The sequence below is a fragment of the Xenopus tropicalis genome, chromosome 7 (genome assembly GCF_000004195.4).
Source record: "Xenopus tropicalis strain Nigerian chromosome 7, UCB_Xtro_10.0, whole genome shotgun sequence".
In the NCBI taxonomy this organism is placed as follows: Eukaryota; Metazoa; Chordata; class Amphibia; order Anura; family Pipidae; genus Xenopus; species Xenopus tropicalis.
Window position 1 is genome coordinate 37,658,305 of NC_030683.2, and position 15,127 is coordinate 37,673,431.

Below are 15,127 nucleotides of genomic sequence, written 5' to 3' on the forward strand. Positions count from 1 at the left end.
ATTTAGGACCTGCAAAACAGGTCCTAATGCAGTCTATAGATTTCCTCTGAGCACCATCAACCCACTAAATAGAATGGTGTGTGACTACTTATAGCATTTGAAACTGGTATATATAATTAAAAGAATGTTGCTTTGGCATTTTCCAGTTTAATAATTGATAAATCTGCTATGGTATTTTCAGAAGAATTTGTATCTGTAGAACAAGAATGAATAAAACACTTGAAGAAGTACTATTACTTAAATCTACATATATCTATGTAGCCTGAGATAAAACTTATAAGTATGTTTGAACAGGGTACATCATTCAGAGGAAGCTAAACCATAAACAAGGCCATTGGTGTGTTTTCCATCTCTGAAGTGCCAGGAAGACCTGCTTGACTTGGTTGTGGTTGCTTGGAAACAATTTTCAGCAGCAGTAGTTTTACTCTTCCGTAGTACCACAGGTATATGGGATCCATAATCAGGAAACTCGTTATCTTAAAAGCTCCAAATTACAGGAGGGCTTTCTCACATAGAGTCCATTTTAATCAAGTAATTGTACAAATGATTTCCTTTTTCTCTGTAATAATATAACTCTACCTTGTACTTGAAGGTTACTAACCTGCATGAATCCATTTTGGTGGAAAAACTATCATACTGGGTTTATTTAATGTTTTAATAATGTTTTAACCAAATCTAAAACCTGCAAGTCATGTCACTAAAAGTTCTGGGGAAACAATAACGCAATTGTTTCAGTTTGGTACTTGGCCAAGCATTTGTGAAAACGATGTGGTATTTGGATGTGCATCTCTAGTTTTTACGCTGAATTTGCAAATATGTTTACTTTATATCCGCAATCCGCAAACAGAGATATAAATATTTCCCCCTTAAAAGAAATATACACCCTCAAAGCAAATGCATGTAAAATTGCTCAGAGCTTTCTTCACCCCCCCCCCCCCATTTTACAAGATATTAGAAGCTTTTAAACTGCTTATACAATGAATCTGAAACAACAACTACACCTGCTTCACATCATCACAAGCTGTTTTCCAGGAAATTAGATTTGAGCCAGGAGATATGACCAGCAGGTGGCACTGTGGCATGAAATTCATTATCTTAAAATCTAGAAAAAAATCATTAAAGGAGAACTGTACCCCTGGGTGCTAAAAGCCCCGTTAACTATCACTGCCTAGACCACATGTGCAAGCAGGGTCTGTGTCAGCAGTGAAACCTGAAGAGCCTTCAGTTGGATGTCGGGCAGGTACGCAGCTGCGATACTCTGCATTTTTAGCTTGCAGTTAGCGACAGAGTTTAAAATGAAAAAACATGCAACAAGGGAGAGGTAATGGGGGTCTAGGCAGTATAGTTAATGGGGTTTTTCATGCCCGGGGTATTGTTCTTATTTAAGGGGACTCTGTACCTTTAAGGTAGCAGAAGATTTGATGATGCTAGGAAGAGCAGGGGGAGTGGAAGGGGATAATAGGAACTGGTTGGGACTGGTAGGAGGGGGGATCGTCAAGCAGGACGTGGGATTAGGATAGGGAGAGTGAGCAGCAGAAAATGAAGAGGAAGAGTTGGTCCCAGTTACCTTTTGGACGTCAAGGAGCATCGTCCTACCCGCCCTTGAGTGCAACCAGTGGTGGAACAAAAGGAGGAGGGGGGTTGTTTATGTTGTCACAGCTTGCGGAGGAATGCTTGCTAATGGGTGGGGCTAAGCCCCAGTTTTGGCACATAGGTGTTAAAAGGTAGATGGCAACCTCCTCGGACAAGGGTCCCAGGAAAGTATTGGATTTCGATTTGCTTGTTCTCACTTGCCCATCTGAAGCTGCTACGGAAGGTGGCCTGCAGCCATGGTTGGTGGTTCTAGCTGGCAAGCATTCCAGTGGGCATAACATGGATGTTTAATATTATTGGCAACATTTTATTGGCAAAATGTTGATCATTTTAACTTACTGTATGTATTTATCTATTTACATATTTTCTGTTTAAAAAAAGCTGTGGCCCATTATATCCCATCCTGGACATCATCATTGTCTCTGAGGTACCTGGCTTGAGGGGAAGGAGCTGAGTAAGGAAGCCTGCGAAGTTGATGCTGCACTGTCTTGTAAATTGCTAAACTGCTAATAAGAGCACTCTAAGCAATTTTACTTTGTTTTAAAGGTTTACTTTCCTATAGTAACTATAAGATAGTAGGGGAAGTCTTAACCTGTTATTTTCAGGGTATTGGCACTGTTGAGCCATCCAGACTTTAGAAATCAGCAATAAAATGTCACTCTGGAAGCCCAGGAAACTAGAGGAAATCACTTGCCTGCTACATAATAGCATACCTTTATACAGGTCCACTTGGAAACCATGGATAGAGGTACTTAAGGTACAAGGTTAACGCTAGATAAGTATACCCCTCTTAAGAAATCTACTATACAGGATGTAAATGTTGTACAAATGTCACATAAATGTTGTACAGTAATAACTCGCTGGAAACCCTTTGTTGCAACATCTGAAATACGCTGTATACAATGGCATACATGTTTACCCCCTCCCCCACCCTCTTGCCTTCTGTACCCTCCCCCTCTGTGTTTAATAAAACCAATAAAGAAAGATTTGGAAAAAAATGTCACTCTGGAGAACCATGTCAATCAATTGTAGTTTTTTTATTTTATACCCTATAAAACCTTTAAAACCTTTAGAGCAAAAACCTTTAAAACCTTTAGAGCACCCCAAGATATTGATCTGGGACTCAAACCCACTTCTTTCTGAATTAGGTTCTGGCAGCAACTTTATCACCAACCCATTCCTTCTACTACTATACAGAATGTGCCTCTAATAAAGCCATGTCCCAAAATCTCTGGCATCACAATGACTTTGGTAGTGCAAGCACACATTCCAAATTGCCTGAGCAAGTATGAAATGGGATTCTGCCTTTCAAGTCATGCATTAGTTTAAATGTATACATGTTTAATGAGCTATTGCATAGTGTACGTAACACATACCTGTGTGTATGTGTATATATATATATATATACACACACACAATCATACATACATATATTTGTATCAATTCCCATCTTGTCCCTTTAAAAGAAAGTTTATTCAACTGAAATAGATAGCTGTGTTTATAAAGGGGTGACATGTATTTGCCAACTTGGAAAGAAATGTTTCTTTCTGTTGGAACAGTGACTGACCATCGTTTGTCACTTCATCCTATTAATAAAGAACTTCAGCACTGACTTCACCCAAAAGATCACTTAAAATAACTCTGTCTGGCAAAATTCCATTATTTCCTATGGTAGAATGAAGAACTTTTGAGCAAATGAGAAGAGGAGTGGAACAAAGCGGAGGATGCCCTGCAACGCAAATCAAACCCTGATCCCAATGCAACCAAGAACCTGTGCTACATATGACTTATTTAAAAAACATGGCCTGGGAGAATGGGCCCAAATACTCCTGAACAGTATACTCAGCTGGCATGTACTTACCCCGAACTACAAAAGCTGTTATTTGTGCAACAAAATACTATAGTATACAAAATATTATAGTGTTTGGATTAAATGCACATTTCAGTTTTTTCTTTTGAGAATTTTCAAAAATTGCATCAAAAATAAAAATGGTCAAAAAGCTGCAAAAAAATACCAGTGCAATGAGCAGGGTGCAAAATTTGGACATAAAAACACAACAATTTCATTGATGGATTTGTGTGCATTTTGTGCCTCTTATGGTATTTAGTATCAATGGCAGTGTCTAATTCACTTGGCGTAAGTCAATTGCAGCTATGGTGAAAGCATGACGCTGAGGGAACCCTGGAATTTCAGGCTGGTCTAGGCTGCTGCCAATCCTGGGGTTCTCTTGCATCCATGCACAAAATTGTACCCATTGCACCCGTTGCACCCATTTCATCAAAGCACACTGAAGGAGCTCATTGGGACTTGCAGCAAGTTGCACAGGATCAAAAGGTATCATTTCATGCTCAGTTTTGAACCCATTTTAGCACTTAGCAGTTGAGTTACTAAATGAGCCCTACTGAATAGAATGCTTTTTGATTTCCCTGCTGCAATAGTAGTATGTACTTGATAAACAAGCTTGACAATAATCAATCAATCATAACAGGTGTACTTAAAAGCAAAAACTGGAAAAAAAAGGAGAGGTGGGGGTTATTAAAATATGCCATGTGCCCATAGGATGAAAAGCTATTTGTATTGCAAATTGTTTAGTGAAAAGCTTATATTGAGTGATACAGTTATAAGAACAGATAGAAACCTACAATGTTAGCATTGATTATATCAGTAGGAAGCAAATAACTGAATTCAATAAGCAGTCATCTGTTTTAGAAAATGAATGAGATTGCCTGTAAGAGAAAACATAAGAGTCTATTTAAATGCAATTGGGGAAATCTAAAATTTGCAAAAACACAGACTAATTCCTATTGCACAGGCATTAATCTGCATTGTAATAATGTGGCACTTTGTGAATCCCTCTTCTCTTCTATTTCATGGGTTTCACTAATTTCATTTCTATACTATCTGTGGGATTTACATAATTCCCTGTATCCTGTATTGGTTCATTTCCTACCCAGGAGTCCTGGTCTGTGTAGATGTCACTGGGATATGTAATTTCCTGCGCAATGTACACGCATGGAGCCGAAGAATGCACTTAATGTTATAAAATCAAATTATCCTATGAAACAACAGTCCCATAAATCATGCAATGTCGCTTCAAATGCTCATGGATGTTGCAGTTTACAATTTCAATTACCATATCCATATGTTACTATAACTACTGCAAATATTTCAAAATCAAAGGTAGAATTTGTTGTGAAGAGCTGAATTTACCATTATCATCATCATCACTATCCATTTTTTGGGGGGATTTAGGGAACCCCAGCAATGATTTGGACCCCAGTAACTGCCTACAGTTGATGTTATAAACATTTTAATTTGGGAGCCTGTTCTGGAGGAACATATTTAATGAGCTTTCATTGTTTTGCACTGAAGCAGAGTAAACACATATGGTACAGACCAGTTTAATCATGGGTTATAAGTGAGCGTCCAGGCACATATTAAGGCACTAGACAGGAAAGCAATGCAATAGGAAGGGCAGCAACTGCGATTTTTCTAAAAGGCTCTGGAACAATGTTGTGCACAACACTAATATGTAGATACGGTAACAGAAAATATCCAAACAAATTCAACAACTGGAAAGCAAGCAAATGTAATTGTAAAAGATCTGGAAACAAAACTACTCCAGACACTTAGGTCTTTAAATAAGATATTTATGTCATAATAGGTTCTCTTTAGAATCCTCTCTGCTTCCCATGTGAGCAGTTTGTTTATTTTATGATCTAAAACCTCCTAAGGACTGGGGTCAGTTAGCGCATCTGCACATTAAAGCCGGGTTATATTTTCCCATTTAAAATGTTTTTTTTCCTAATGGGGAGCCCCATTTCAGATTTGACTGATTTGACCAAAGGCTGTAAACAATTCTGCATGGTTATGGAGTTATTATAAATGCAAGACTATAACAAACAGTTTATATTTTAAAAAATATAGCATTGCTATTACTAAACCTTTATAGGTGTATCACAATTTACCATGTCTGGTTGGTAGGTGCTATTTTTGATGTTTTGCTGCTGTTTTCTTTTTACTCTGTTCTGGAGACAAGAGAATATTCATCAATCTGATACCAGTAGGGCTCCCATAGGTGTGTGAATATACTGCTGTTCTACCTAGGTGGAGTTTGGCTTTACCTTTTTTCAGGGATAATAGGTCTAGTTCCATTGCCAGTAGCCTTGAAGAATTTTAACCTAAAGCAGGATTTATGCATTTTTGGGGACCATCCCTTTGTGGTCTACTGTAAGTATAAGAAATACATTTTAAGCTAGGACAAAATATATATCTATAACCAATGATAAGTACGATTTATGTATCTTGCCATTCATTGTCCATCCAAGTAAGAAAAACCAAGAGTAGAGCACAAAAAGTAGAGCAGACAAGTCCTATAATAATAATTGTTAACAGTTAAACAATGGCTCAGAGCAACTACAAACTTCATAGACTCACCCAAGTCAGAGTAATTGAAAAAAGGATGTTTATTAAGGAATAAATATAATCCTTACCTTTCAACATTGTCCTTCCAGTTGAGCCAAGAAATATGTTCAAACCCCCACTACGTGCACCCAAGGATGTAGTTGCTTCCAACAAAGCTCCGGTTATAAAGTCTGAAACTGAGATCCTGTGCAGAGTTGCAAAGAAAGCCGAGTGCACATCTTGCCTTGAGCATGTGGAACAAACCTTCTGGCCATGAAGTGAGACGGCAATTAGGCGTTTTTCAAGCGGACACAGAGCAAGTTCATCTGTATCGTCTACCGATTTGCCTGCATTGGAAAACTGTTAAAAGAGGAAAAAACTAAAATCAAAGCAAAACCAAACTGAGCTCAAGGGCGCAAAAAAGTTTAAAGAAAAGCTGTCATGGCTGCTGATGTGTTGGATGTGTTTTTCTTTATCCTGACACTCCATGTCACATATTTTTTAAAATATTTTCCTAATTCAATATAAACTATTGCCTGAAGACCATTCAAACTCCTGATATAATGTGACTTAATTAGGAAAGAAAGACACTTCAGTCCCAACAACAGGTATTTATTTGTTATGCATTTCAATGTAGGAGGCACTTTTTGGATTTATACTGAACTAATATTTAATATTTTATATTAAACTGAGCCAATAGTTACTAATAAACAAGAAAAAAACACCCAAATAAACATTGCATTTTACACATATTAATAAAAATATTTACATAATAATACAATAATGAAATTCCAGGCTCATTGTTGGGCGATTGATTTTATTTGTTAAAATAATTGTCACAAAAAAGAAACATGCACCTACGGCTTTTTCTTTATACGGGAAAGCTATGTTGATACTCTGCAAAACCCAAATCAGCAAATATTTTCAAACCACTTTGTGGAAAGTAGAATGGTGTGGCAAGATCCATCCATCCATCTGGCTATGGATTGAGGAGGCATGTGAGGGGTGTGGATCCAGGTTTTTGTCTGTCCTCTGTTTCTTCCATTGCTTTTCTGTCTCCCACCCTTTTTCTTCTTTCTCTACCTGATGTACTCAAGCATTACTTTTGTTCCCATTTTCTCTGTTCAAATATATGTTGATAATGGTACATTCCATGTAAACTTGCATACCCCCACCATGACTCTATAACACAATTAGATTTATACTGTTTAGTGTCTTTAGGCATTTATTGCATGGGCTGTGTTATGTCCCTCACTGTCCCTCAAATAAAAAGACATTTAAAAAAAAAAAAATTGTCACTGATGAATGGGTGCGGGTTTTGATCATACTGTGGAGTGGCCCATAGATCCCATCCCACCAAACTGGACCCAGTAAATATTAAAAATACCATCACTGCTTCCAAACACAAGCACAAAATCACAGTAAAAATGACACCTAAAAGCTTATCTAAACAATTAAGTACCAAATTACCCCTTCTAAATACATATGAATAAAACTCAACAAATCCCATGCTTTTTACTGCTTTGTAATACACTAAAACCTGTAGCCTGAAAGAAGCTTGCCTGATGACATACTAGTTTTTAATGCCACTTAATTCCTTTTAACCTAAACAGTTTGAAAGGGAGCTCTAACCTTGCACTCCACCTATACAGACTTGACATTAATATACCTAAACAGCAAGGAAGACTATTTAACTAAACTGTGTGATGAGGTGTTGCAGCAAAGCCTTTGTACAACACACATATTTAGAGATTAGTTTAACTCATTGCTTTCAAACAAAGTACATTTATATTAGTCTGCCACTCAGGCTTTAACCATGCATTGTAATCATAAATATATAATTTAGGCGTGTGGAGTGTGCAAAACCCATGCAAGCTCGAGGAAAACACAAACTCTGTGTAGATAGTGCCCTGCCTGGAACTGAAAGTTGAAGTTCAGCATTGCAAGGCTAACAATTGTTAAAGCCACTGTGCCAAACACATACACACATTGGGAAAACAAACAAACTGTTTGCAGATAGAGTCTAGGCGGGAATTGAACCTAGAATTTCAGTGTTACAAGGCACCAATGCTAACCATTGTGCCACTGTGCATAAATTTCCATCAATAACGCAGTACAGTCATGGAATCCCTTATCTGGAAACCCGTTATCCAGAAAGTTCCGAATTACGGAAAGGCCATCTCCCATAGACTCCATTATAAGCAAATAATTCTAATTTTTAAAAATGATTTCCTTATTTCTCTGTAATAATAAAACAGTACCTTGTACTTGATCCTAAGATATAAATCATTCTTACTGGAGGCAAAACAATTCTATTGGGTTTATTTAATATTGAAATTATTTTTTAGTAGGTCCTATACCTGTATATATTTTAAACGGGACACTGGGAGGCCCATTTATCATTATTCAGATTTCAGTAGCTGTAGAGGTTTTTAAAACCATGACTAAACTGATTGTCACGAATGTCATTCATATACCAAAAAATCCAAATTGAAAATGCACAAACAAAAAAAAACATGGAAAAACACAAAAATTGTGTGTGACAATACGAAAACCTCAACTTAAATGACAGCGTCAAAAAAACCCAAAGACTTACAAAGACTACAACCACGAAGCAAAGAAAGATTTTCAAGTTGTAGAAAGAGACTTTTGCCATTGACTTCTACATAATCTTGACAGGTTTTAGATGGCGTATTTTTGCTTTCAAAATTGTTGTGGTTTATTTGCTTAATAAATCGTGAAAACATCATGTTTCTTCTGCAACAAAAAAACATGAATTGTGAAAGAAAGAAAGAATTGTGTTAGTAAATTCCCCCCTTAGTATCTAAAAGTGACCTTTTACCAAAAAGCTTGCGAGCACCAAAAAAGAGAAGAAAAAGAGAAAAAAGAGAAGTTTTCTGACTTTGATCCTTCTGTGCATGATTTTGGAAGCCTCCCATAGGACTCAATGACACTCTGCAGCTCCAACCTGGCCCAAGGAAAGTCTCCCATAGGGTTCAATGGCACTCTGCAGCTCCAACCTGGCCCAAGGAAAGTCTCCCATAGGACTCAATGGCACTCTGCAGCTCCAACCTGGCCCAAGGAAAGTCTCCCATAGGGCTCAATGGCACTCTGCAGCTCCAACCTGGCCCAAGGAAAGTCTCCCATAGGGCTCAATGGCACTCTGCAGCTCCAACCCGGCCCAAGGAAAGTCTCCCATAGGGCTCAATGGCACTCTGCAGCTCCAACCTGGCCCAAGGAAAGTCTCCCATAGGGCTCAATGGCGCTCTGCAGCTCTAACCCGGCCCAAGGAAAGTCTCCCATAGGGCTCAATGGCGCTCTGCAGCTCCAACCTGGCCCAAGGAAAGTCTCCCATAGGACTCAATGGCACTCTGCAGCTCCAACCTGGCCCAAGGAAAGTCTCCCATAGGGCTCAATGGCACTCTGCAGCTCCAACCCGGCCCAAGGAAAGTCTCCCATAGGGCTCAATGGCACTCTGCAGCTCCAACCTGGCCCAAGGAAAGTCTCCCATAGGGCTCAATGGCACTCTGCAGCTCCAACCCTGCCCAAGGAAAGTCTCCCATAGGGCTCAATGGCACTCTGCAGCTCCAACCTGGCCCAAGGAAAGTCTCCCATAGGGCCCAATGGCACTCTGCAGCTCCAACCTGGCCCAAGGAAAGTCGCGATGACAAAGCTTGAATGAAGCCGAAACATTCGTACTCGCGCGACAATACGATTTTGTCACACAAATTGCTGCACTTTTTGTCGCAAAGTATGAAAAAGTTGCGCAAATGTACGAAAATATCACAGAAAATACGCAAAAGTTGTAAACTTTCGAGAAAATACAAATTTTGTGTATTCGGACCTGTCGTACTTTGATGAATGTGCCCCTACATGTTTCCTAAAATACAATCTAGCCAAGTTAAAGTCAAATTACATTTTACAGTGTATATTACATGGATCGGGTTGGCCATACAAGGTTAATAGGATCTGAATGGGAGATGATATTTAGCAGGAAACTGTAAGCACCCCAGTAACAAATAATGTTTACAACCATGGTTTCTACTTTTGCACACTACTGCATACTTCTGGGAAGGCTGTGTCATTTTGGGAGAACGTATATTCATTTGACCAGGAAGCCTGACTTTTGTAATCAGTACAGCTTTGAACTGTCCCTTTTCTTTTTAATTTTGTGATTGGAAATGTCAGGTGATAAATTAACTGTGATATTCATATTGCAGGGATATTCCCTAGATATTAACCCAATAAATTTATCTTAGCAGTAAAATCAAATTACATTTCTTGAAATTGATATTTCATTGGTGCATATGGGGGGTTCAACAACTCCCAATCAATCAAATGCAAAATAAAAGGGTTGCGACTGTGTACCTCCTATGGGATCCAGTATCCTTACTATTTAACAGACAGGAAATCATTCCCAAATAAACCATTTGTGGATTATAATAATAAGCATATCAATATCAGTCTCATGAACCTATTCATATAATCTTGTATTTAGAAAAAGAAATTATGCACAATGAGTTGAAAATCTAAATATAGATGTTGCACTCTAGAGAAAGCATGTAAAAAATGTGAGCTCCACAGCGCAGAACAAGCCATACTGTCTGCACTAAATGAACGTTTCTGCTAACAACTATGGGGAAAAATGCATTGTTGACAAAAAAAGGAGACAGTGTTTCCCTGGATGGATTATATATGAATCAAGGGTGTTAATCTAGCATTAGCAGAGAGGTCTTCAGACTGCCGCCTGAAAATCTGCTCTTTGTGCTGCATTTTCCAATACTGTTCCTTTTAACGGAAGGCTCTGTTCCTGTACTTAGCTAATTTATCTTGAAACTAAAGAACCAGGTTTCAAGACGCTTTTCTCCATTAATAAAATGAACATTTCCATTTTTGGTACAAACTTGGACTATCTAATATATATTGCCTGTATAGACCCTTTTCTGCTATTACTGTAGCCAGATATCATGAACAGCACAAATGCAATTAATGTGAAAACAGTCCACATTACTGAACATTAAAGTCAAGTATATAAAGGCAGTGGTGCCCAGCAGCACAGGGAAAAACAGCAGAGTATGCATAAAAGGCAGGCATCCTCAACTATGGCCTCCCAAGTTAATTTACCCTGCCCCCACTATGATCTGACGCGAGGACGCAGCAGGGAACCGGAAGACGCAGGGGGGAGCCAGAGGATGCAGGGGGGAGACGGAGGATGCAGGGTGGAGCCGGAGGACACAGGGGGGAGCCGGAGGAAGCAGGGGGGAGCTGGAAGATGCAGCGGTGAGCCGGAGGACGCAGGGGGGAGCCAGAGGAAGCAGGGGGGAGCCAGAAGATGCAGCCGTGAGCGGGAGGACGCAGGGGGAAGCCCGACGACACAGAGGGGAGTGGGAGGACACAGGGGGGAGCCCTGAATATCAGACTTCGATATATAGTGAATTGTAATGGCACTGTATGAGATATTGAATTTATGCTTAAAGGCTTAGTGGTTCAACAGCCCTATAACAGCATTAATCCAGGCCTTCAAAGTTTTGTCCCACCTTGGATTTTGTTAGGACACCTTTTAAGATTTTTAGTAAACTGCTAATGCTCACTGAGCTCTGGGCAGCTGTTGAGAAGCAAAGCTTAGGGGTTGTTGCAAATTATCAAGCAGAAAAAAAGGTTTTCCTGTTACAGAAGCTACAGGGCTGATTATTAAATTCTAATGCTAATTGCACTGGTTTCTGAGCTGTTGTGTAATAAGAATCTGAATTAATTAACAATCCCAGCCTTGTACAGGTATGGGACCCATTATCCAGAGTGCTCGGGACCTGGGGTTTTCCAAGATAAGGGGTCCGTAATTCATCTCCTACCTTAAATCTACTAAAAAAATGATTTAAACAGTAATTAAACCCAATAGGATTGTTTTGGCTCCAATAAGGATTAATTATATCTTAGTTGGGATCAAGTACAAGGTACTGTTTTATTATTACAGAGAAAAAGGAAATCATTTCTAAAAATGTAAATTATTAGATTTAAATGTTGTCTATGGGAAATGGCCCTTCCGTATTTTAGAACTTTCTGGATAATGGGTTTCTGGATAAGTGGCCCGATACCTGTATTTTATATCTATTATATATTTATACTGTGCACTGTGAGTTGGTCCCTGGGGACTGATAGCAGCACAGAGGATTAGCAGAGAAGAAGATGGAGACACAGATCTTCTCAGGAAAGGCTGCGGTTACCTTGGACTGGTACAGAACCTCAAAACATAATATGCAGTATTTCTAGCCTACCTCTTTGTTAAATGTTAGTTCTCCTTTAATACATTCCCTCTAAAGGGACTAAGATAGTAATAGGTACACAATGCAACGTGCTCAGATAAAGCACTGCAAGCATTTAAAAGTAAATTTATCGATGCTTAAAGTCTCAGATGGCAAACCTTTACTGCATAAGAAAACATTCTATTCACTCTATCTAACAAATTACTTAGCTTTTATATTCAACTATTACTCTTCCCACACACTAGATAAATTCCTAGCATGACACCGCTGGCTCTCATTTTAAATAATAAAATGAGATATCTTCAACTTTTTTTTAACCTTGCTTCTTCTATTGCTATGTCAGACCTTAAAATGGAGCAGCTTTGTATCTAAAGTGCCTAACAGCCAAATAAAGTCTAAATGAAGTACAAACATCTCCTCTGAAGTTAATACAAGACTCTCTGGGGGAAGGTTAGAGCGCTCCAAGAAATTTGTATTTTGGATTTAGAGTCAAAAGCAGTTTTTAACGTTGGGTTCTGAGATTACTTGAAGATTTACTTTATTTCGGAGCATAACAGAAACATATTATAACATTTGCAAAAATCTGTGTTATATGAAATATAGAAAAATCTGTCTAACTAGTCAAAATTATCCTTAAGGAGTTCAAATGATGGCCCTGTGATGGTGGGACCTTGTAGAACCACTGTAGGATTAATGAAGTACAGTTTATACCTTCTAGTATTTATCCACCATGTAGGTAGGTAAAGTTTAAAGGAGAAGACAAGGCTAATAAAGAGTTAATCTCTAGCTGCAGGCTCAATAGTTCTCTCAATAGTGCAGTCTCCCCATATTTCTCCCAATTCAGATGATCAGAAGCCTCATAGGGAAAAAAAAAACACTGAGCTCTGTAAAGAAAGTTCTTATAATGCCTCGCTCCTGCACCAAGACCAAGACCGGTGTACATGCTCAGTTAGTAAAACTATGAGGAAGCTTCCTGCTGATTGGCTTAGATCACACATTCGTAAGTGGGGGAGAGAGTTCTTAGCATTCTTATGGAAGGGGGGGGGGGGGGCAGGAGAGGGGAGAGAGGAGAGAGCTGAGCAGACTCTGGCAGAGGAAAACAAAGAGACAAGAAATCCTGTTTCTTTTGACAGAGGACTCAGTGCAGCGTTTCTGTGAGTGCTTATGGCTGTATTTACATAGACCTTTCTGATAAAGCTTACTTAGTATTTACCTTGCCTTCTCCTTTAATGAATGTTAAAGGCAGTGGGTTACTAGACTATTGGCAAAGTTATGGCGTAGTGGACTGGCAATCTGTGGATTCTGGAAAATGCCTGAGGGACTGCTGTAAGATGCCATATACACTCACTATTTATTAGGCTGGTGTGAGGGGCTGTTTAGGCCTTGCATACTTGAAATGCCAGGGACTAATTTGAATCCCAGTCCAGACCTGATGCTGCTTCACACTGCTGGGGTCCTGTGCCTCAGTTTAGTGAGTGTAAGGTTTATGTACTTTCCTTTTGTTAATGTGGGTTTCTTAGGTGTCCCAATTTCTACCCAAAGTACTGGCAGACTGCCTGGATGCAATTAAATTTGATCCTAGTATAAATTAGCATTTATGTGCAATGAATTTACACGGTAAGTTCTGCGTGGGCAGTGACTAATGATTAACGTCTCTATAACGTACTGTGGATCACGGTGGCTCTATATAAACAAAGATAAAGAGCTCTAAATGATAAACTCTAAGATGGCTGTGGGAGCATTTCATGACTAATTAAAGAATAGTTATAGTTTGAAAGTGCTACTTCATCCAGATATTTACAATACACAAAGGGAAATAGTTAATACACATTTCCCCTCCTCACGTTTTACTAGTAATGCATGCTTTGCAAGTGGATAAATTAAATCAAGTGTTTCAGTCACAAGTCTATGGCCCAAGATTGCTAAACCACAATGCCATTGGAAACCCAATATAATGGTTCTAACTAATTACCTAACTAACTGCATTTTCCTGAGGCAAGTCTACTTGCCAGTGGTTTGGTCTTACTTGCCAACCCTTCCCTGCTGTAATTTTACAAGGAAAAGACCACTAATTTGACAAACATTTCTATAAACTAAATACGGGCAAGAAAAAAAGAGATATTCCAGTGTTGTTGTGATCATGTATAAAGTATATAAGAATAGTCTATAATTTATCTAACAAAGCTAATATTGGAGGTAACTACACACTTAAAGCCCCAGTCGTAGGAAGAAAAGCCAGTGAAAATAAAAAAAGGTTGTGTGGAAACCTCCAACATTAAAGCAACAGAAATAATAAAGTTAATTTCTATTTAATTAGGAAATATAAGCTGGCCTATGTTTCGTGCCTTGCGAGCACTTACCCATAGACTGATGAGCAATTGCCCAGCAACCACATTGGAGCTTGTCCTGCAGAATTATTATGCTAAATAAATAATAAAAAATAATATTGAGAGCAGGGCTGGAACTAGGGAATGAAACAGAGGAATGCAATTTATCCCCAGTTTGCATCGCATCAGTGATCATCAAACCCTCCCTGCTCCACCTACATCTGCATCTGCGCCTGCATCATTTCACACCCCCCCCCTTCCCTCATCAACTCTGCTGCCTCCCCAACTTCTCATTTCAGGGGTGGCCGATCGAGGGAGGGGGTGGTCACTGGACGCACCTCACAGTTGGCCCGACACTAGTTGGGAGTACTTTAAGTATAGATACAGTATTAACACTGGCAAACACACCAAAAGAGATTCAATGCACATTTCCCGGCCCCATTTAATACTAATAAGTAATATCTGCAAGTGCATACATTTTTAGAAGCAAAGCTTCCTTTTTCCTATGTGTTTGTGCTAAATGATGGATACATGAGCCATGG

The 15,127-nt window shown here is 39.0% G+C and overlaps 1 protein-coding gene across 9 annotated transcripts in view; it reads right to left on the minus strand.

The window, feature by feature from the left end:
- The window catches only part of plce1 (phospholipase C epsilon 1), a 172,162-nt gene that overhangs the window by 106,607 nt on the left and 50,428 nt on the right, over positions 1 to 15,127 (minus strand). For all 9 annotated transcript variants that reach the window (XM_031905943.1, XM_031905947.1, XM_031905945.1 and 6 more), the window contains exon 3: positions 6,088 to 6,358. In XM_031905943.1, coding sequence (XP_031761803.1) covers positions 6,088 to 6,358 — 271 coding nt within the window. The remainder of the gene's footprint in view (positions 1 to 6,087; positions 6,359 to 15,127) is intronic.